Source organism: Eptesicus fuscus, chromosome 4, assembly GCF_027574615.1.
Source record: "Eptesicus fuscus isolate TK198812 chromosome 4, DD_ASM_mEF_20220401, whole genome shotgun sequence".
Taxonomy (NCBI): domain Eukaryota; kingdom Metazoa; phylum Chordata; class Mammalia; order Chiroptera; family Vespertilionidae; genus Eptesicus; species Eptesicus fuscus.
The window spans coordinates 30,819,259-30,841,409 of NC_072476.1; the positions used below are offsets into that span (position 1 = coordinate 30,819,259).

Genomic DNA, 22,151 nt, shown 5'->3' on the forward strand with positions numbered 1-22,151 from the left:
ATGACGCTCTGCGAACAACGCGCGCCTCCCATTGGCCAGTTAACCTTTGCCCCGCCCTCCAGATCCATGCAAGATGGCAGCCAGACACGATCTGAGGTGGCCGCGGTTGTTTCTGTGGAGCTTGTGGCAGGGTCGGGGGCCTCCACAAAGTCGGGTGTCATGCCTGGGCGTAGAAGCGAGGACTTACTCCCGGGGCGACGGCCCGTACTCGCGCACGGCGCTGTATGAGCTGCTCGGCGTCCCCCCCACGGCCACGCAGGCGCAAATCAAGGCCGCCTACTACCGGCAAAGCTTCCTCTACCACCCGGACCGCAACTCCGGGAGCGCCGAGGCTGCCGAGCGCTTCACGCGCATCTCCCAGGCTTACGTGGTGCTGGGCAGTGCCACTCTGCGCCGCAAGTATGACCGCGGCCTGCTCAGCGACATGGACCTGCGCGGACCTGGCGTCCGTCCCTCCACGACGCCCTCGGCGGACTCCGGCTCGGCCCGCACCCCTTCGCCCGCCTCTCGTACCTACAGTTCTGGTCAGGCCGCGCCGGGCGCCAACCGCACTATGTTCAACTTTGACGCCTTCTACCAGGCGCACTACGGAGAACAGCTGGAGCGTGAGCGCCGCCTCAGGGCCCGGCGAGAGGCCCTTCGCAAGCAGCAGGAGGATCGGGCTAAGAAGGGCTTCAGCTGGGACGACATCCGAGACACAACTTTAGTCGTCCTTCTCCTCACAATCTTCATCGTCATAGGCATTCGTTCTTAGTCGAGAGAGAAGGAAAGGGGAGCAGCCCCCCCCCCCAGCCACACCCCCAGAAAATGGCCTTTCCTGTCTTGAACCCTTCGCTTTCCACAGTCTACCTCTGCTGGGGTCCGAAGGAACCGCTCTCCCCCTTCGCTTCCCCACTCGCCCAGCTTAGCCTTTGACCTGCATGCACATGCTCGCCCTGCGGTCCAGAAAAAGGAGGCCCAAGAAGGAGATCCCAACATGAACAGCCCTGAAAGCCTGAGTGAAGAGTTTTCCGTTAGTCCCTCGGGTGCCTGCTTCCAGAGGTTGCCTTCCTGATGTTGTCGGCTTCTGGAACACTGGGCTCTGGCTTTATTGTCAAGCTCTGAGCAAAGAAATGTCTGCTCCTGCCCCATGTTTGTGCTGTGGAGCTCTGTACCTTGAAACGTGCAATGTGACCCATTGTTAGCTGCCAAAAGAAAAATTCTGAGGTGTGCAACCTTGTCTTTCTGTGAGTTCCCCAAGCCACAGGTGAGACCTGGTATAGGCCAAAAATGTGATATATAGAAACCTTGCTATGGTCATCCCCAAACCCCTCTTCCCCCTTCTGCTGTTGGCATGAAGGAGTCCGGAAAAGCAAGGTCATCGAGCATAAAGAATGAGTGTTCCTGTGCCCATACTTATATGACTTTGCAGAAGTTACTCTGTGGATGTGACGGCAGAGAGCAAACCATTTGCTCTCTTGAGGTTTGTCACACTTTTATTGTCCATAGTTCTAATGGGCTCAATGGTTAAAACATGCTAGTAGAGTCAAGTTTATCCTTGGGATAGTGTACCTGTCACCTGGTTATCCCTTTACCAGCTAGCCCTGCCCCTAGCAATGCAGCCAGTCCTCTCCCAGAAATAGAGCTCCTCTGAGTGTGGCCCATCCTGTTTATCTCGAGTGCTTATTGCAGGTGGTACAAGCCAACTGGAAACATGGTTGCTTGAGGCTGTGGGGAATTTTGGGAGTTCGGAGGTGGTGAGACTACTGAGGATCAGGAGGCCTGTGGTGGAAACCCCTTGATTAGAACTGCTTGAAGCTTTTTTCTGTTTCTAATGTGCTCAGCCGTTGGTCAGTCATCACTTGACTAGAGAAGTAGTAGTCAGGCTCTCTTAACCCTGAGTCCCTGCACATAGGGAGTGCATGGCTGTGAGGTTGTCAGTGCTCAGAGATTTGTGCACTGGGGCTGAGTGTAAAGCTGTGGGATAGGAAAACCTTTGCAAGACATCTTCCACAAGGGTACAGGCCTAAGTCTAGAGTCTAAACAAAGCCAGAGGTGCTTTAGTATAGTAATACCAATTCCTGCATTCACATTCTTGTGTGAAATCCTTGTATAAATTGGGATAAAACCATAGCTAGTTCAACTTGGTCTCTTCGATTCTCTCTAGCCTTAGATGTCAGGGACAAGCCCTTAATCATGGCTTTGCAGTGACCACACGGTTCAATAGTAAAGATTTGAGCCCACCCTGATTCAGGTCCACTGTGCTCAGTGAGCTTTGATTTGGGGGTGGGGCATATGTACTTCGAAAAGAACATTTAATGTTATTATGTTTCATACTTGAAAAACAAGAGGGAGAGTGTTCTTTTCTCTTTTTTTGGTAAAGAATTATGAATTTATTAGGTCATCTGGAAAACCAGGTGGGCTGAGCCCCAAAATGGTGCCAGCTGAGTATTCTTTTTGAAATATAAACTACAATAAGTGAAGCTTAGTAAAATATGCAGAAACTAGTGATTCTCGACCAAGGAGTTGGTGCATGACAGTGTCCTTTGGGCAAGATTCTATCAGAAGGAGTTGGAGTTCTTTTGGGTCTTGTTTGTAGAAGCACTAGTGGTCTGTAATAGCTGGGACCTTTTGCATGGGCTCCTTGACATAGACCTTTCAAGTTTGTTTTCTTTCTGTGAAGATCACAATCAAGAACATTTCCTGGGGCCCCTGAACATGGAAATAGATAAAAAGCTCAAGGAGGTTTCAGGTATGTGTGTGGGGGTGGTGTCCAGGCAATGTGAAACTTCTGGAACATTCCAGAATATATATTTCACACAGGGTAGTCAATAACATTTATTAACCATCTAACTCAGTTTCTCCTTAGGCCTAGAACTGGTGTGCCATTCTGCTTGCCTCAGGGTTTTTTAGGCCAGGTTTGAACTCTGTAAGACCCCACTCCCTACCCTCCCTAAACGGAGTCTGGGCTTTTCATGGAAGGAGAGATGTGTGGGAGGCTTTTTGAGGGCCCCCCCCTCCAATATTACCTTGTCCCCATTGTAACATTTCTCCCTTCTTATCCTGGGGAGAAGAGGCTGAACCAGGCTGAGGACATTAGCTGCCTTCTAGGCACTGTTCCTCAATTCCTGATAGTAGAGGAAGGCTCAGACATGCTCAACTTTAGTCCATTTTTGACTGGAAATGGACAAGAGGGGCCCAGCTTGTCCCAGGCTACGCTTATTGGGGTGGGGATGAGGTTGCAAGTGTAGTGCAGAGTTGATTGAGCAGCACACACAGTTCCTAAATGGGGAGACTCAGACAAGACAGGATCAAAGGTGTACATGTCTAGGCAATTGTTTTTGGACTTGATCAGGACTTTATTTCCCCTAAGCCCATGGTTGGCAAACCGAGGCTTGCGAGCCACATGCGGCTCTTTGGCCCCTTGAGTGTGGCTCTTCCACAAATACCACGGCCTGGGCGAGTCTATCTTGAAGAAGTGGCGTTAGAAGAAGTTTAAGTTTAAAAAATTTGTCTCTCAAAAGAAATTTCAATCGTTGTACTGTTGATATTTGGCTCTGTTGACTAAAGAGTTTGCCGACCACTGCCCTAAGCCAAACTGCTTTTCCCTCTGTTGCCCTTTATTTATTGCTGGGTGAAATCCCAGTGCTGAGAGAATAGGATTTCTTGCTTCCTTCTGAGGTTCTAAGCATTTGGTTCACAGGATATACCTTGCCTACTATAATGGTTCTAGCATGAGCCAAAATATATAAGAATAGCCTACCTAAAGCCAATGAGTTGTCCATTTAGTCATTATTGACTCCACATATATATAAAATTATATGTATCGTGTGTGTGTGTGTGTGTGTGTGTGTGTAATAGCCTGAGGCTGAGGCACCAAATGAGTGGCCATCACAATCCCTTTTTGGAAAATAGTGAGGGTAGGAGGCTATGTCTTAGACCTTTGGGCTTCCTGGAAGGTCACCAGATCTCATGAAGAGAGGCTGGAAAGGGACAACTGGTAAGTGGTGGTGCTACTTCACTTCACTCTCTCTTGAATTCAGTGCACTAGAAAAGTGGGCTCTCTCCTGGCCTTTGCCTCCTCTCAGTTCCTCCGCCCTTTGATGAGGTCACACACTGCCACCCGACTATGGTCAAGATCATAGGAGAAGGCTTGCCTTGCCTGCCCTCAGGCCCTGCTTGTAGCCCTGGCAGCCATAGGGTTGAGCAGAGCAACTGAGGGTCCCTCTGTGTTAAGGACCTGAGTTTGGACTTCATGAACTTGCATATGCTGGAACACTCAGTGCACTCATCCCCAAGAAGCCAGTGCAGAGTTCACCATGTGTTGTGAAGTCATAGTGTCACTATGCATCAGCCCTCATGCCACTCTCTTAAGGCTGTCTGAACCTGAGGTCCTGACACTCACTAGTCTTGAGGTAAGTTGGCCCTCCCATCCTGCCTTTGCTTCATCAGCATTCATATTTTCAGTTCTGGAGGGGACTGCTACTAGACAAAAGAAGGCCTGTTTCAGAATGACCAAGAACAGACCAAGATTCATGGTTCACACAGTGTTTGGCTGTGGCTGGCACAGTATCTTAAAATGACTTTAGCCAACATCCATAACTGAGGGGACTTTGCATGAAAATCTAGATTTTTTACTTCTCAAAAAAATGAGAAATTATGCCACAATTGAGCTCAGATACCCACTTTAGTGCCGGGAGAAGCGGACATCTGCCTTTTAGATAAGATATTTCTCTTTATTTCACTGCACTCCCACCATCAGAGGGAAAGTATACAAGACCTTGATACTTGCACCATTTTGCCCACAGTAGAGAAATATCTCTATCCCATATCAAGAGGAGAAATTTTTTAAAAGGACTGTACATTTCCAGAAAAAATGGGAGAGGGTGTATTTCTTTGTGGGAATGAACTGCTTTGTGCCTCTGTGATTTTCCTGGCCCCTACAGGCATTTGAGTTTACATCATATGTAAGAGCTTACACTTTATGCGGGGAGGCAGAGTGTAAATCTTATTTTCATGTGGGACAGGAAGAATCTTTGAAGAGGTCTACAGCAGTGGTAAGGTCCTAAACAGCGCCAGAGTTCCTCCCTCTGCAGAGTACTATAACCCCAATTCCTACACTCAGTCTTTTGTGTCCAATCTTTATATAAATTGAGATAAACCCACAGCTAATCCACCTTGGTCTCTTGGAAACCATTGGATTCTCTAACCTTGGAGGTGAGGGGCAAGTTCCTAGCTGTGGTTTTGCAGTGATCACATGATTCAGTGGTAAAGAGTTGAGTCTACTCTGGTTCAGGCCTGCTTAGGTCAGTAATCCTTGATTGGCAACAAACAAAACAAAAACACATTTAATGTTATGTTTTGTATTTGGAAATCAAGGGGAGAAGCTTAAGGAAACATGCAGAACCTAGTGATAACTAAACAAGGAGGTGCACATAACAGACTTTCTTGAGAGGTAGGAACTCTGTTTTTATCAAAAAGCGATGGGAGTTTTGTTATTTGGACCACTTTTTGCTTTTGGTTTGTAAAAGCTCTGGTGGTCTATAATAGGTGGTTCCTTACTCATGGGTTCCTTGATGTAGACCCTTGTTTGTTCTCTCTCTCACAGAGGATTAGAGTCAGGAATATTCCCTGGAGCCCCAGAATCTGGGAACAAAGTTCCAGAGGGTTTCAAACAGAAAGAGAGCCCTGCCTGCAACATTCCAGAACATTCCATGTATTTTCCAGCAAGGGAATTAATGCATTTTATTAACCATCCAATTCTAACCCTTTCCCATGGCCCAAAACCAGGCCCACTCCACTCTGGTGATATCTGTACCCATCTACCTTGGTCTTTTTCAGGCTGGAGCTGAACACTAAGGGACCTCAGTCTCTACCCCCTCCAAAACAGTCTGAGCTCTGATGTAGGTGAGGACTTTTGAAGGACCCATACAGTTCCATGGAAACACTTCTTTCTCCCTTTCCTGTCCCTCCATTGCTTGGGTCGTTCCTTTCTCTTCTTTCTTGCCCTGGGGAGGGGAGGCTGAACTCTTGCTTTTATGAGGCTGCTCCTCAATTCATGATAGTGGAGGAAGGCTCAGACATGCCTACCTTAGCCGCCTTTCTCCTTTTAGTTACAAACTGCCTATAAGCATGAATCCAGAGTGGGAGACGAGGGCAAGAAGGGCCCAGCCTGCCCCAAGTTGTGCTTAGCATTTGTGTTTTCCAGAGCTGTTCTGTCTGTTGTCCTCTCAGGCAGAGACGTTTTGGTGTCCCTCAGCCTCCAGCAGCTCAAGTGCTAACAGGAGAGCAGAACCAAGGCCAATATGGACGAAGGGTCTCAAGTGGGCACTAGTAGTGCTTCCTTTGACCGTGCCCCTATGTCAGTGATGGGCAACCTTCTGAGCTTGGTGTGTCAAACTTCGCCAAAACACTGAGCATAACTCGGGTAGTGTGTCACTTTGAGGAAAAAACATTATTTCACAAATGTTTCATCCTCAGGAGCAGCAAATGTTTCATCCTCAGCACGCGGCCGCCTCAGCGGCCACGTGTCATCAGAAATGGCTACGCGTGTCAGTGCTGACACACGTGTCATAGGTTCGCCATCACTGCCCTATGTGATAAATCTGTCTGGGCCTGAAGGGCTCTCAAAAGTTCAGTGGGCCAGTGCCTCCCAACTATTGCCTTCATCTCTAAAGATTAAGCAGTCACTCAGGTGCTGTTCACAAAATTTGAGAGAAGGGGACCACCTACCTCCAATAGTAGCCCTGACCTAAGAGCCTCATAATGAGCCAAAATCTGGCTCCTTGTGGTTTCCGCCCATTGGTCTAGACGTGTGGTTGGCAAACTGCGGCTCGCGAGCCACATGCGGCTCTTTGGCCCCTTGAGTGTGGCTCTTCCACAAAATAACACGGCCTAGGCGAGTCTATTTTGAAGAAATGGTGTTAGAAGAAGTTTAAAAATTTTGGCTCTCAAAAGAAATTTCAATCGTACTGTTGATATTTGGCTCTGTTGACTAATGAGTTTGCCAACCACTGGTCTAGGTTCTGACCTCTGGCCCTACATGGATCCCTCAATTGTTTCACATAGGACTTAGTCTCAATCCTCTTTCTTATTGTTATTACTCCAAATGTGCTGTTTTGGAGATCCCTCTTAGAGTGTAAGATTTCAGTGAAAAGTTGAGCCAACCCAACACTTCCCTCTTTCTAGATGGTTTATTCCCATTAACATGTACCAAGATTACATTTGCTTCTACAGCACTGACTGTCCCCTCTTACTTGTAAGGCCATCCATGCCTCCCTGCCAAACTTCATCTCATCAGACTTGACCTAAGCTGATTCGGGGCATGTTTCTGCTTTCCCATCTTCTTTATTTATTTTTTAATCCTCATCTGAGGATATTTTTTCATTGATTTTAGAGAGAGTAGAAGAGAGAGGGAAAGAGAGAAACATCGATTTGTTACCTCCAGCATGTGCCCTGACCAGGGCCTGGGCCAGGGAGGAGCCTGCAACTGAGACATGTGCCCTTGACTGGAATCAAACTGGGACCCTTCCGTCCTCAGGCCAACACTCTATCCACTAAGCCAAACTGGCTAGGCTTGCTTTCCCATCTTGTCTCACACTCATCAGACAAGCCAGCCACCGAGTATTCACCCGAGCTGAAGACAGATAACCTTCAGCACTCTATAGCCCCCTCCATCACTCTGGCGGTGACCATTTGGCAGGCCAGAGAAGAAGCAGGTACTATCTTGATTGGGCTTACAGATGACCCAAAAGAAATTGGGAGGTGAGGCAATTGGAGAACAGTGAAGAAGTAGAGTGTGCTTCTGGCCAGAAGTGCCGGGAAGTTAAGAGTTAGGAAGTCTCCCACAGATTGATAACCAGAGAAGGCTTCATGGAAGAGGCAGGAGCAGTGCTGGACCTGAAGGACAGGCGGGCTTTGGATGGGCAGAGAGGAAGGAAGGGCATCTCAAGAAGAGCAAGCGCAGGAGCTGACATGTAGAGGCTGCAACAGCAGAGTGGCTGGTTGAGGGAGCAGAGAGGAGTCGGGCAGCATCGTCATCCTCATCATCACATTTATTGACGGCCCCTGGGAAGCGGGGCTGGGGACAGAACATACAAAGACAAGGACCTGCCCTCAAAAAGGTTCCATTCTAAGGAGACGGGACAGAAAAATACAGAATGGTCTTTCCTGGGGATGGCCCACTCTCACCTGTGCAGGTCAGAAGCCCCTGGCCTACCTTGCCCCAGTGTCTGGAGCATGAGTGGGGCCCCAGGGCCATGGTTTCCTTGACCCTGCAGCTGGGACCTGACCACCTGGCTCCTAGGTGGTGGGCCCCAGGACTGGGAGAAAGGTAGGCTCAGTACATGATGGAAAACACTCCTATCAGCCTTGGCATTGATTGTGCCAGCCCAGTGGAGTGGCAGGGTGTGATAGGCCCCCAAGGCAGGGCCTTGGGGAGAGCGGGCACCTTCCTAGGTTGCCATGAGTCAAGTTCTTTCACTGGGTCTAGCCCATCACCTGGGAGGTCTCAGCCAGGGACAAAAAAAAGGCAGTTTCCTCAATGCCAGAGGCTTAACACCCTGCCCACCCACCCCCAGCCCTCTCTCTGGGCATCTTCCAGGTGACCCTCCTCCCCAGCTTAGCCTCCAGGGCCAGGGCCTGCCTGAGGCCAAGGGGAGGGGCCTGCCCCTCCCCCCACCCAGGCAGTGGGGGAGGAGGAGGAGCCACGCATCAACTTTGTCTGGGCCCCCCATTGGGGAGCCATACCCTGGATCCTACCGGTGAGGGGGCTCTGGCTGCGAGGGCCGAGGGCTCAGCAGAGGTGCTGGGCCAAGGGGGCACCCGGGGGAGCCCTTCAGCGGGGGCACTGGGCGGGAGTCCAAGGGGGGCAGGCTTCGGGGCACTGCTGGTGGCCCCCGGCCAGCCCCGGTGGGCAGGACAGCTGCAGCCGGGAAAGGTTTGGGGGGATCCGCAGCAGCAGTGGGTGCTGGCTGGGCAGACCGCTCCCGGCGCCGCAGCAGCTCCTGCAGCTTCTCAGCCTGGGTCCGCCTCAGGTGGGCCAGGGCACGGCCTCGCTGGAAAGCGGGCAAGAAAGCCTCCAGGCTCTGCTCCCCCAGCAGCAGCTGCTCCATGTGCTCCTGGGACGGGAGGAAGGCACAGTTTGGGAGGAGCATGACCAAGACTGTGGACTGCCTCTATTCCGCCCCCCCGCCCCCCCCCCCCCCGAATCCCTTCTAATGGTGACCACAGCTGGGGGACAGAGCCACCTGAGTTCCAGCCTGGTGTGCCTCTGACTTGCTGAGTGACTGTAGACAAATGTCCCCTACTCTCAAGCCTCTATTTCCTTACTATCACCAGACCCGCTGGGTCAGAGATGAGGCAGGATCAGAGACCGGGACCCACTTAGGTAGACTTAGGTGCTGCCCATCAAAGCTGGGGCCAGGCCCCCTCCTAACCCGCCTCCATTAACTCACTGAGCACTGTATTCCCAGCCCAGCACTGAGAAGTCTGTGCCAGCTCCTCTTTAGACCCAGCCTACTCTGCCCTGAGACATTCACAGGGGGGCTCTCCTGGGGGCCTGGCACTTAGGACAGACTTCCTGGAGAAGGGGCTCTCAAGCCTACAATGTAAGAATGAAGTGGGGGGGAATGGTAGAATGGGTCTCTCTCCTGTCCCCAGGCCCAGCCTCCCCCCCCTCACCTCAGCCTCCTGCTCAGCCTCTTCCAGCTCAGCCTGCAGCCAGCCCAGTGCACAGTGGGGGCTCCAGCGATGCATGCTCTCCTCTGAGGGCCACAGAGGGACAGAGTGAATGGCCCCTGCCCTTAGGGCCTGTCACCCAGGACAGATAGGCCAATCCCAGGGCCCAATCCTGACTCTCACTGACCCTGTGTGTGATTCTGTGTGTACGTTTCTCCGTTTCCTCATCTGTACAATGTCCTTGGGGTCAGTTTGTGCACCTTCCCCCAAGGTTCTGCCCCCAGTTTTAGTGCAAAAGAGGGAGCAGGGGCTTTGTCCCCTAGGGTACCCCAGGCCCTTGGATATTGGGCCCCCTTTTCTCCCACGGCCAGGGCCCCCATCTGGCCTCTACAGCCCAGCTCTGCTCACCAACTGTTCACTTCCCCAACTTAGTTTTCCAGGAGTAGCACCCCTCAAACTTGCCTGGGGAATAGGTCTGTCCAAGTCCCACCTTTCAGAGCCCAGCACTTCCCAAGGCCAACCAACCAGAGAGCCAGCTGCCACCCTCCCAGGCCGTTCTCCCAACGGTCCCCTCACCCAGTCGCTGCAGCTTGTCCGCACAGCTCTCAGCCACCTCTCGAAGTTCCTGGTACTTGATGGCCAGGGCTGCCCGGCCCATCTCGAGGCGGGGCCGCAACGCTAGGTTCTCCTTGGCTAGCGCGTAGTTGGAGGCCAGGCATGCCTCGCGCTCCAGCTGCAGGCCCTGGAACTGTCACCAGAGAGGAGCCAAGAGGTGCACTCAGGGCGGCTGCCCACTTCCCCCTTCTGCCGCCCTGAGCAGCAGTGCCCAGGGCCACGCTGAAAGCACCCCAGTCTCAGGATGAGGAGCCAACAGGTGGAGGGACTGCAAGAGGCCCAGACGGAGCTTTGCCTTGAGCCTCCTCTCTGGGCCTCAGTTTCCTCCTCTACAAAGTAAGCTAAAAACCACTACCTTATAGGGCTGTGGTGAGACCGAAGAGAGGAAAACTATGAAGGCCTCTACAAATGTTAGTTAATTTTTAATTTTTCAATTAATATGTCTGCCCAGGTCCCCGAGGAGTCCCCCTCCCTCCTCTGTCCCATTTTCCATGCATGGGCAGCTTCCCTCTCATTCCAGGCCTTTGTCTGCCTCCTCCTCAGGTGTTTGTGCTAAAAACACTCCCACCCCGGCTCGGACTCTCCAGAGTGGTCTTCACCCTGGCCCTGCATAGTACCCCCTCAAGCCACCCGGTCTTCCCCTCACACCTGTCCTTCTGCCCTCCAGTGGAATCCCACACCCCCAAGGAATACACACCCCCTTTCCCTCCCAGATTCTCTAGCACCTCCCAGCTTTCCTTCTCTTACAGAAAGCAGAGCCCCTTTCTTTCCTGGCTCTGGAGAATGCTTTTTCCTTGTTTCCAGGAGTGCCCAGCCTCCCCTCCCTGCCCCTAGAGAACACACTACCCTCCATCTGTCCCCTATAGGATGCATATGCCCCTCCTGCCTGCCTCCCTCCAACACACTTTCCCTATCTGCCCCCCACAGCCAACCAGCCCCGGCCTATCGCCTGAGAATATACAACTTTCTCTTATGGTGGCCTATGGAATATACACCTCAGCTTTCAGTACCCCTACCCAAAGAAAGACACAAAGCCTCCTCCTGCACCCTCAAGATGCGGGCGCTCCCTCGTCGGTCCTCCCAGGTGTTAAACAGGCCCCTAGTTCTCCCGATGGAAGGCGCCTCCCCTTTCTGGCCCTACAGAACGTGGGTGTGCGAGCCAAGGCCCCCCACAACACAACCACCCCTGCCCCCCAGAACACACCTCCCTGGAGCATCCGCTGTAGGACACGCCTCGCGGCCATCCCGGGGGTGCATAGGCGCCTCCCCGGGTCTCTGGCGCCCCACCCGCCCCAGGCCGGCTCTGGGCGCCCCCTCCCCCGGGGGCGGCTCCGTGGAGCCCACTCGTACGTGCCAGGCTCCCGCGCCCACCGGCGGCCCCGCGGCCCGGCCCGTGCGGCCCTTTGGTTGCTCGGCAGGTCCGGCAGGCCGCGGCCCATTCCCCGCGCCCCCCACCCGCGACCCCCGCGCTACCTTCCTGCTGAGCCGCACGATCCGGTCCAGCTTGGGTTCATCCTGAAGCAGGTCCCGGAGCTGCCCGGTGCTGAGGATCCCAAAGCGCCCCGGGCTGCCGGGCTCCGGCCCCGCCCGCGCCGCCCGGGCCCGGTACATGCCGCCCGCCCGCGCCCCCAGCTCGGCTGCTGGCTCGGCCCGTTCGGCCCGCTCCGCCCCGGCTCCGCTCCGCTCCGCTCCGGCTCCGGGATCCGGCTCCGGCTCCGGCCGTGAGCGCGCCGCTCCGCCGCCAGAGGGCGCCCTGTCCGCCCTTAAAGGGGCCGCGATGTTGGGGCTGGGGGTGGGGCGGAAAGGGGGCGAGCCGCACCCCAGCCCACCCGGCATTGCAGCGCCTCGCTGGGCCTCCCGCACCCGCTGATCGGCCCGCAAAACCATCCTACCGCCGCCATCCGGATGTCTGAAGCGGCTTCTCTCCGCACCCCTCCTCTTGGCCATCCATCATTCACCACGCCCCCCAGGCACGGACTCTCCCACCCCAGGCGTTTACAATTTGAGGGACTATTTCACATTTCCCCTCTGGATTCGCACAACAATTTTCTGAGTTTGGCTGGGCGCCAGGTGCTCCTGCTCTGCGGCTAACTTGAACAGGTCGATCACCTCCCCTAGCCTCAGTTTTCTCTTCTGTAAAATGGGTTGATGATGCACAAAGTGAGGATTAGAGACAGTGTGTGTTGAGAGCTTTACCTGTAGTAAAGAGTCCCTGATATGTTGTCATTTTACAGATGAGGAAACAGATTCACAGAGATGATGTCACCGTCCCAAAGTCACATTACAGGTAAATGATAGGCAATTTCAATTCTTCCCTCTGCTCAGGGCCCACAGAGCACATGATTCCTGGTCACTGGGCTAGACCCTCTCTGCAGAACTCATGGATTTAGACCGACCGAGTCACATTCTCACACAGCTTACTCTAGGACAAGTCAGAATGTCAAGTTTCACTACCCAATGGCTTCCTAAGTGATTCCCATGTGATGCCAGAGGATTATCATTTGCCTTATCTTCACAGCTAGACTTGGCTAGTGCCATTGTCAGGAAACAGACACTCAGAGACTAAGCCACTTGTCTAAAATCAAACAGTAATGAGTGAGCTTGTTCCACATTATCACACTGCTGAGGAAGCACAGAGGTAGGAGCAGGGCAATCAGAAAGGCTCACCAGAGGAGGTGACATTTGCTCTGGGTTTTGAAGGGTGAATAGGAGTTCTGAAGTTAAAGGAGAAAATAATTAACCTAAAGAGAAGTCCATAAGCCAATGTATAAGGGCTGAAAGAACCCAACAAGGACTCTTCCAATCCATCCAGAGCACAATGGGCAGATATCAAGAGAGACGAAACGGATGAGTGGGATAGGACAGGCTTATTAGTAGACTATAAAGCCAATACTTCTTCCAAATTTTTATGGTAACTGAAATTTGGTTTTCCCTTTCAAGACTCAGCTGAAACATCACCACCTCCTGGGAGCCCTCCACTTACCCAGGCTGGGTTATGTGCCCCTCTCCTCTGGGCTCCCACAGTCCCTGCTCTCCTTCCACCATGGTCCTGGGCATTATCAAAAGTCCCTCCACACAACCCAGTTCCCTGGCTGTGATCTCCCTGGTTCTGCTCTGCCACCTCAGGACCCACCATTTCCACTAAGCATCCAGGGGTCTTCCAGACAATCCTACATGGCCCTCCTTTGGCCCCTTTCCCTCTGGACTCTAGGCCTTCTTCACCCTAAGAGTGCTGGTAAGACCTCAGCTTGTCCCCTCTTTCTCACCAATCCCCCTTTGTTCAGCCCAGTAGGCACCGTGTTGAATGCCCCACAACCATGTTCTCTGTAAACCTTCCCCACACTCCTCAGACCCCTAAACCCACTCCTGCTGCCCATCACAGATAGAAGCTTGTGCCATTTTCCGCCTCTCCTCTTTGGATTTTCTCTGTGTATGCCTCAGTGCCCTTCCTACCCTCCCACCTCCAGAAACAGCAGCCTCTCCTCCTTCCAAAGCCAATCCAGGTACCCTTTCCACAGGCCTCACCTTTACCTGCCTCCTCCAAGATGCCTCGCCCTGTTCCATCAGTTATGTCTTTCTTTCTCCCTCCCCTTAGACTGATAACCTCCCTTTCATTCATCCTCCAATATTTTGAAAGTTTCCTGTTATGGGCTGAATGTTTGTGTCCCCCCAAATTCACATGTGGAAGGCCTACCCCCTCAATATGCTATTTGAAAGCGGGGCCTTTGGGAAGTTATTAGATTTAGATGAGGTCGTGAGATTGGGTCCCCCATGGTGCCATCAGTGTCCTTATAAGAAGGGAAAGAGAGCAGAGTTCTTTCTCTCTCTCCATGTGAGGACACAGCGAGAGCCTAGCTGTCTGCAAGCCAGGAAGCAGGCTCTCACCAAAAACTAAATCTGCTGGCACCTTGATCTTGGACGTCCCAGCCTCCAGAATTGTAAGAAGTTAATATCTGTTGTTTAAGCCCTCAAGTCTGTGGTATTTCTCTGTGGCAGCCCAAGTTAAGACTACACTCTACACTCTGCACTGCCTGTGTCCCTTTCCTGGCCCTCCTTGTTTCTTAACTGGGTCTGACTTTACTCCCTCTCACCACTTTGGAGGGAACTGCTCTAGCCAAGGTCATCGACCACATTCTTACGGCCAGGACTCCTCTTTTTCACATTCAACACCACTGATCACTGTCTCTTTCTTGACCACATAGCAGTAGAGCCCAGACATTTCACAGCCACCAGGTTGACAAAAATTAAAAGGTCAGGTAATAGCAAGTGTTGGTGAAAATGGGAGTGGCAGGAATGCTTATGCAGTCTTGTCACTCCCATTTCACTGTGGAGAACCAATTCACTGTGGAGAGCAGTTTGACAAACTCCTAATTCAAAGATGCTCATATCACATTGCCTGATTGTTCCAAAGATGTCCACATCCTAAACCCGGAGCCTGTGGCTGTTACCTTCCATGGCAAAAATGAATTTGCAGATGTGATTAAGTCAAGGACCTTGAGATGGAGAACTTGTCCACCCAATGTAATCACAAGGGTCCTTATAAGAGGAAGGCAGGAGAGTCAGAATCAGAGAAGATGTGACAATGGAAGCAGAGGGTCAGAGTCAGAGAAATTTGGAGATACTGTGTTGCTGGCTTTGAAGATGTAGTAAGGAGCCACAAGCCAAGGAATGCAGGTGGCTTCTAGAAGCCAAAAAATTCAAGGAAATGGATTCTCCCCTACAGAGGGTCGGTGACCTTGCCAAAATCTTCACTTCAGCCCAGTGAAACCCGTTGGGACTTCTGACATCCAGAGTTGTAAGGTAATATATTTGTGTTGTTTTAACCCACTAGTATTGTGGTAACTTGTTACAGCAACCTTAGGAAACTAGTACAAACTCCTAGGAATGTTCACTCTCTTGAACTAGGAGACATGAACAAGAATGTTCACAGCAGCTCGATTTGTCATAACAAAAAACTGGCAGCAACCCAAATGTCCAACCCCAGGCTAGTGACAAGAACTCGTATACCTTTACATAATGGAATGCTTCATACTCTACGGCAATGGAAATGAGTAGAGTATGGATACACGTGTCAATCTGGACAAATCTCACAATCAATGCTGAGGAAAAAGGCAGCCTCAGAAGAGCACATTCAGTATAATATGATGTTTATATAAAGTTTAGAAACTTGTAAAACTATACTTCACATTGCTTGGAGTTACATACGAAGTGAAGTATGGGAACAATAAATACCAAATCCAGAAGCATGGTTGTATGGCAGAAGAGGGATGGAATCAGAGAGGAGACAGAGGGGACTGCAATGGTGTTGCGAGATAATTCAATTTCTTTTTAAAAAAAAATATATTTATATATTTTTACTGATTTCAGAGAGGAAGGGAGAGGGATAGAGAGAAACATCAATGATGAGAGAGAATCATTGATGGGCTGCCTCCTGCATGCCCCCGACTGGGGATCAAGCCCACAACCCAGGCGTGTGCCCTTGACCAGAATCGAACCTGGGACCTCTTAGTCCACAGGCCGATGCTCTATCCACTAAGCCAAACCGGCTTGGGCAAGAATTCAATTTCTTAAGCTGAGTGGGGGTACACAGGTGTACCCTGTATTATTCTTTACACTTTTGGTGTAAACTTTTACATAAAATTAAGAATTTTTTAGGGTCTATTTTTAGAACTTAGCTTTGGAGTTAGATAGACTTGGGTCTCATTCTGAGCTCTGAGCTTCCTATGTGACCCAGAGCCAATCACTTAGTTATATCATATGTAAAATGAGAAGTTGAGGGATTAGGTGACTTTATATAAGTGTCTAGCCTGATGACTGGCACTAGTCAGTGCTCCAAAAACAGCAGCTGCAATGGGCTTATCTTTCTGGAAGTGCTCTCTTGGTTTGTAACTAATGGAACAACCATCTTCCAGGAAATTCCAGAAGTTGACTGTGCAAAGGGACGCTTCGCTTCCGTGGTTCTCCTCCCTTCTGCAGTCTTTAAATTTATTGTTCTCCAGCCCTAGCCAGTTTGGCTCAGTGGATAGAGCGTTGGCCTGTGGACTGAAAGGTCCCGGGTTCAATTCTGGTCAAGGGCACATGCCTGGGTTGTGGGCTCAATCCCCAGTAGGGGGCATGCAGGAGGCAGTTGATCAATGATTCTCTCTCATCATTGATGTTTCTCTCTTTCTCTCCCTCTCCCTTCCTCTCTGAAATCAATAAAAATATATTTAAAAAATTAATTGTTCTCCAAGGACCTGATCCCCACTCTCTTTATAAAAATCAATTTAATTATATATGCATAACTCATGGACACAGACAGTGGGGTGGTGAGGGCCTGGGGTAGGGAGCAGGGATGGCCTGGAAGGGGTTGACGGGGGAAAAGGAGGACACATGTAATACTTTCAACAATAAAGATTATTTTTTTTAAATCAGCTTTATTGATATACACTGAGTGGCCAGATTATTATGATCTCTGAACGCATAATAATCTGGCCACTCAGTGTGTGTGTGTGTGTGTGTGTGTGTGTGTATATATATATATATATATATATATATATATACACACATATATATATATATATATCCTGGCCGGACCGGGATATATATATATATGTGTATATATATATATATACATATATATATATATATATATATATATATATACACACACATATATATATATATATATCCCGGTCCGGCCAGCCTGGCCAGGGGGAGGGGACATGGGTGGTTGGCCGGCCTGCCTGCTGGTCAAACTCCTGGTCGAGGGGACAATTTGCATATTAGCCTTTTATTATATAGGATATACACTGAGTGGCCAGATTATTATGCGTTCAGAGATCATCATAATCTGGCCACTCAGTGTATAGTTCACATGCCATACAATTCAAATTTAAATTGTACAATTCAATGTTTTTGGTATATTCAGAGTTGTGCAACCATCGGCACAATCAATTTTAGAACATTTTCCATCACCCCAAAAAGAAACTCTGTACCCATTAGCAGTCACTCCCATTCCCTCCAATCCTACCCCCACCACGCCCTCAGTCCTAAGCAATCACTAACATACTTTCTGTCTCTATTGATTTGCCTATTCTGGACATTTGATACCAATGGAATCTTATCATATGCTGTCTTTTTTGACTGGCTTCTATCATTTAACAATGTTTTCAAGATTCATTGATATTGTAGTGTTTATTAGTACAAGGTATCTTTTTATTTCTTGCAATAAAATATACATAACATAAAATTTACCATTTTAATCACTTGCAAGTGTACAGTTCTGTGACATCAAGTACATTTACACTGTGTAACCATCACCATCATCCATCTCAGAACTCCGTTCATCTTCCCAAACTGAAACTCTGCACCCATTAAAATAATAACTCCCCATTCTCCCCTCCCCCAAGCCCCTTCTACTTTCTGTCTCTATGAATTTGACTACTTTAGGTAGCTCATATAAGTGGAATCTTACAGTAATCTGTCCTTTTGTGACTGGCTTCTTTCTCTTAGCATAATGTCCTCTAGCTTCATCCATATTGTAGCATGTGTCAGAATTTCCCTCCTGAATAATATTCCATCATATGTGTAGACCACAATTTGTCTACTCATTAATGGGTTGATGAACATTGGGATTGTTTTTTGACTATTATAATAATGTCACTATGAACATTCATATACAACTTTTGTATAACGTGTTGTTTTTTCTCTTGGTTATATACCAAATGGTGAATTTAAAAAATTTTTTTATTTTATATTTTTATTGATTTCAGAGAGGGAAAGAGAGATAGAAACATCAATGATGAGAGAGAATCATTAATTGGCTGCCTCCTGCACACCCCCGACTGGGGATCGAGCCCGCAACCCAGGCATGTGCCCTGACAGGGAATCGAACTGTGACCTCCTGGTTTGTAGGTTGATGCTCAACCACTGAGCCACACTGGCTGGACAAGAGAGGATATTTGATAACTCTGTGTTTAACCTTTTCTGAGGAAAGGCCCAACTATTTTCCAAAGTAGCTGCACCATCGTACAATGTATGAGAATGCCAATATTTTCACCACCACTAGTTATTGTCTATCTTTTTTATTATAGCTATCCTAGTGAGTGTGAAGCAGAATCTCGTAATTTTTATTTATACTTCTCTAATGACTAATGTTGAGCCTTTTAAAGAATAGCTTTACATAACCAATGGACATGGACACTGGGGGGGTGGGAGCTTGCCCAGGGTGGGAATGGCTGGGGGTGGGGGGTCAATTGAGGAAAAAGGAGACATATGTAAAACTTTAGACAATAAAAAATAAAATTTAATTAATTAGTTAATTAATTAAAAATGCTTAAAATATTTTTAGAAAGAATAGCTTTATTGAGGTATAAATGATGCACAATAAACTGTACATATTTAAAGTATGCAATTTGATGAGCTTGTGCATAGGTATATGCTCCTGAAAAACCATAACCAAAATCAAGGCAATGAACATATCCATTCCCCCCCCCCAATTTCTTTATACTTTTTTGTAATCCCTCCCTCCAGTCTCTCCCACGCCCCTTAACTCCATCCCCAGATAAACCCAGATCTGCTTTCTGTCACTACAGGTTAGATGCTCCAACCAGTAGGTTAGCTTGCTACTGGGGTCTGGCCAATCAGGACTGAGTGAGATGGGCCGAACACGCCCTGGAGCCCTCCCGTGGTCCCTCCCCAGCTGGCCAACCTCCCACATCCCTCCCAGGCCCGGATCATGCACCAGTGGGGTCCCTAGGCCTGGCCTGCACCCTCTCGCAATCCGGGACCCTTCGTGGGATGCCGAAGAGCCAGTTTTGGCCCAATCCCGCAGGCCAGGCCGAGGGACCCCACTGGTGCACAAATTCGTGCACCTGGCCTCTAGTTTTATATAAGTGGAATCATACAGTATATACTATTTTTTAGTATACTATTCACTTAGAATAATTATTTTGATATTCATCCATTTATCAGCAGGTTGTTCCTTTTCTTTGCAGAATAGTGTTCCATTGTATGGCATTCCATTGTAGTATTTGCATTGTATGAATATACTACAATTTGTTTATCCATGCACCTGTTGATGGACATCTTAGTTGTTTCCAGTTCCAGGCTTTCACAAATAAAGCTGCTAGGAACATTTGTGTACAAGTCTTTGCACAGACATACCCTTTCATTTCTCTTGACTAAATACCTAGGAGTGAAATGGCTTGGTCAGACAACAGTTGTATTTTTTAAAATATATTTTTATTGATTTCAGAGAGGTAGGGAGAGAGAGAGAGAGAGAGAGAGAGAGAAACATCAATGATGAGAGAGAATCATTGATTGGCTGTCTCCTGCACACCCCCTACTGGGGACCTGGGCATGTACCCTTGACTGGAATTGAACCCAGAACCTTTCAGTCCGCAGGCCAACACTCTATCCACTGAGCCAAACCGGCTAGGGCCATGGTCGGCAAACTGCGGCTCGCGAGCCACTTGCGGCTCTTTGGCCCCTTGAGTGTGGCTCTTCCACAAAATACCACGGCCTGGGAGAGTCTATTGTGAAGTAGTGGCGTTAGAAGAAGTTTAAATTTAAAAAATTTGGCTCTCAAAAGGAATTTCAATCGTTGTACTGTTGATATTTGGCTCTGTTGACTAATGAATTTGCCGACCACTGGGCTAGGGCAATAGTTGCATGTTTAACATTTAAAAAAAGCTACCACAGTTTTCCAAACTGTTTTAACATCCCCACTGCAGTGTATCAGTTGCAGTTGCTCCACATCCTTACCAACATTTTATATGATCAATCTTTTTTCATTTTAGCCATTCTAACAGGTGTCTAATTCCTTTGTTTTGTTAAAATAGCTTTATTATGTAGATACGTGCACCTAAACAATGTATTGGTTGTAGCTGTTTTTGAACCTCATAGAGAGTGAAGGCTCTGACTTTACCTCTTGCCTTTCTGCTGCGGGGACAGCCTGCTACCACATTATAGTCATGTTCACACCCGCACAGGGCTAGGCACACAGGAGGCATTGATCCGGGCTGAAGAAACAAGCAGCCTCACGCTATCAGCTGCCTCACAGCTCGGCCATTTGCCTGTCACAGGCTCAGACCTTACCTGCCAACCTGAGGACCAAAGCCTGCTGGATGTCCCCCAGTGGGTACCCTTCAGTGCAGTATCTCCCACCTCTGCCCACATTCAGTCTCCCCTCTGGCCCTTTATTTGGTTTAGGGCATCAATATCCTTCCAGGTGCTGAGGCTCAAACCAGGAAAGCCTCCTGAATCCTTCGCCTTTCTCACCCCTAAACCTTCCATCTGTCTCCAAATCCTCTCCATGCAATTCTGCTGACATGTACAAGCACGTTATCTTGTTTCAGGTCCTGTTCTGGGGCTGGATCCAGAGTTGAATGAGACCCAAGCCCTTTGGAGAAGCACATGCAGAAACCACAGCAACAACCTGTCCCTTCACTCCACAGTCCTCCATCCACCTCCCCAGTGGGTCTCGCGGTAGCCCGGCCACTCCTGGGCTGACGCACCACCCCGTGTGGACCCAGGTTCTCCCTCAGTGCTTCTTCCCGGCTGCAGCCCCAGCACACTCCGCTGGTCCTGCCTTGGCCTGACACTCTTCCGGGCTCCCTGTTCTCCCCTGGATGGAATCTACATGTCTCTGTTTGACTCCTTTGCTCTTACCTGAATCTCTCCCTTTTTTCTTTTCCCTGATCTGATGCTCACCCTGTAGACATCTCCCCTCCAGTCAAGCCAGACTCCTGACTATTACCCAACTTTCTACTGCATTTCCACACCTCCCCTGCTTTTGCCCAAGATATTCCTCTACCTAGAAAGCCCTTCCTCCCAATGCCTGTCCTGAAGCTCTTAAAGAACTGACCCACCCCTTCCTGGACTCGCACAGACAGAATCAGTCCTCCCTCCTGGCAGACTCTGTCGCAGCACCGATCCCAGCCTGACCTGCATTAGAATCATTAAAGACTCGCCTGTTTCCTGCGGTTAGACTAGAGGTCCCCTGAGAGCAGGGACAGCATTTATGTCATCTTTCCAGTCCCAGCCTCCAGCACAGGATCTACTACACAGCAGGTGCAGGGCCGGGACACCTGGGCTCAAATTCCAGCTCTGCCACCTACCACCTGTATAAACCTCAGAAAAATTACCCAACCTCACTGTGTCTCTGTTTCCTCATCTGTAAAATGGGAGAAGATACCCATCCATCTGGTCATCAGAGGGATTTGGTGAATGAACCCACATAAAGTGTAGGAGGTGTAGGTGGAGCCCTGGCAAGTAGCCAATGCCTGGCAGGTGTTAGCTAGAAGGGATCGTGATTTGTTAAGTTAATATGAGACCCCACCCTCACTCCAGAGAATCTTCATGTGAAGGGGCAGATACTTTCAATTAATCTTCAAGGGACTTCCTTAAATGAAGGAATCCTCATGCCTCCCCAACTTCCCTTGAGGAAGGGGGAGCTTTCTACCAGGGACCATCTAACCCTTCTTTCTCAGCATCAAAGTAACCATGAAATCTTCCTCCTGGGGAAGCCTTCCAGTATTGGATTGCTTCAAAGAACTCCTTCCCTTGGCCTTTCTCTGATGTGAAAGCCCTATGACCACAGCTATTCCCCCCATCCTGCTCCCCATCTTCGCCTTGCTCTCCCCTTATTCTACAAGGGGTGCAAACCCTTCCCGGGGTCCAGACCACTTGCAGGTCAGCTCGAGGTTTTTCACAGGCTGCAGCTGCAGCTGAGAGAGGCCCTGGAGCGAGAACATCTTGTCCAAACCTTCCCGCCGCCGCTGTTCTACACATGGACAGGATAAACCCAGGGTGATCAATACATTAGAAACTTAGACGACGTGATGAATAATCCTTTAGTATAAGTATGCCCCAAATATTACATGAGGTTTAATTAT

General features: G+C 49.6%; 2 protein-coding genes across 2 annotated transcripts; one reads left to right on the top strand and one right to left on the bottom strand.

Moving 5' to 3' along the window:
• Positions 1–59: 59 nt before the first annotated feature.
• DNAJC30 (DnaJ heat shock protein family (Hsp40) member C30) lies at positions 60–1,214 on the top strand. The gene has a single exon (XM_008141730.3). It carries the CDS (start codon positions 74–76, stop codon positions 752–754), a length of 681 nt encoding a protein of 226 aa, XP_008139952.2. The 5' UTR covers positions 60–73; the 3' UTR covers positions 755–1,214.
• A 7,351-nt stretch (positions 1,215–8,565) lies between these two features.
• Positions 8,566–11,917, bottom strand: VPS37D (VPS37D subunit of ESCRT-I). Its single transcript, XM_008141479.3, has 4 exons — positions 11,746–11,917; positions 10,234–10,405; positions 9,661–9,743; positions 8,566–9,098 (listed from the first exon to the last, which is right to left on the bottom strand). The coding sequence occupies exons 1-4, from the start codon at positions 11,881–11,883 to the stop codon at positions 8,736–8,738; spliced, it is 756 nt and encodes a 251-aa protein (XP_008139701.1). The 5' UTR covers positions 11,884–11,917; the 3' UTR covers positions 8,566–8,735.
• Positions 11,918–22,151: the final 10,234 nt, after the last annotated feature.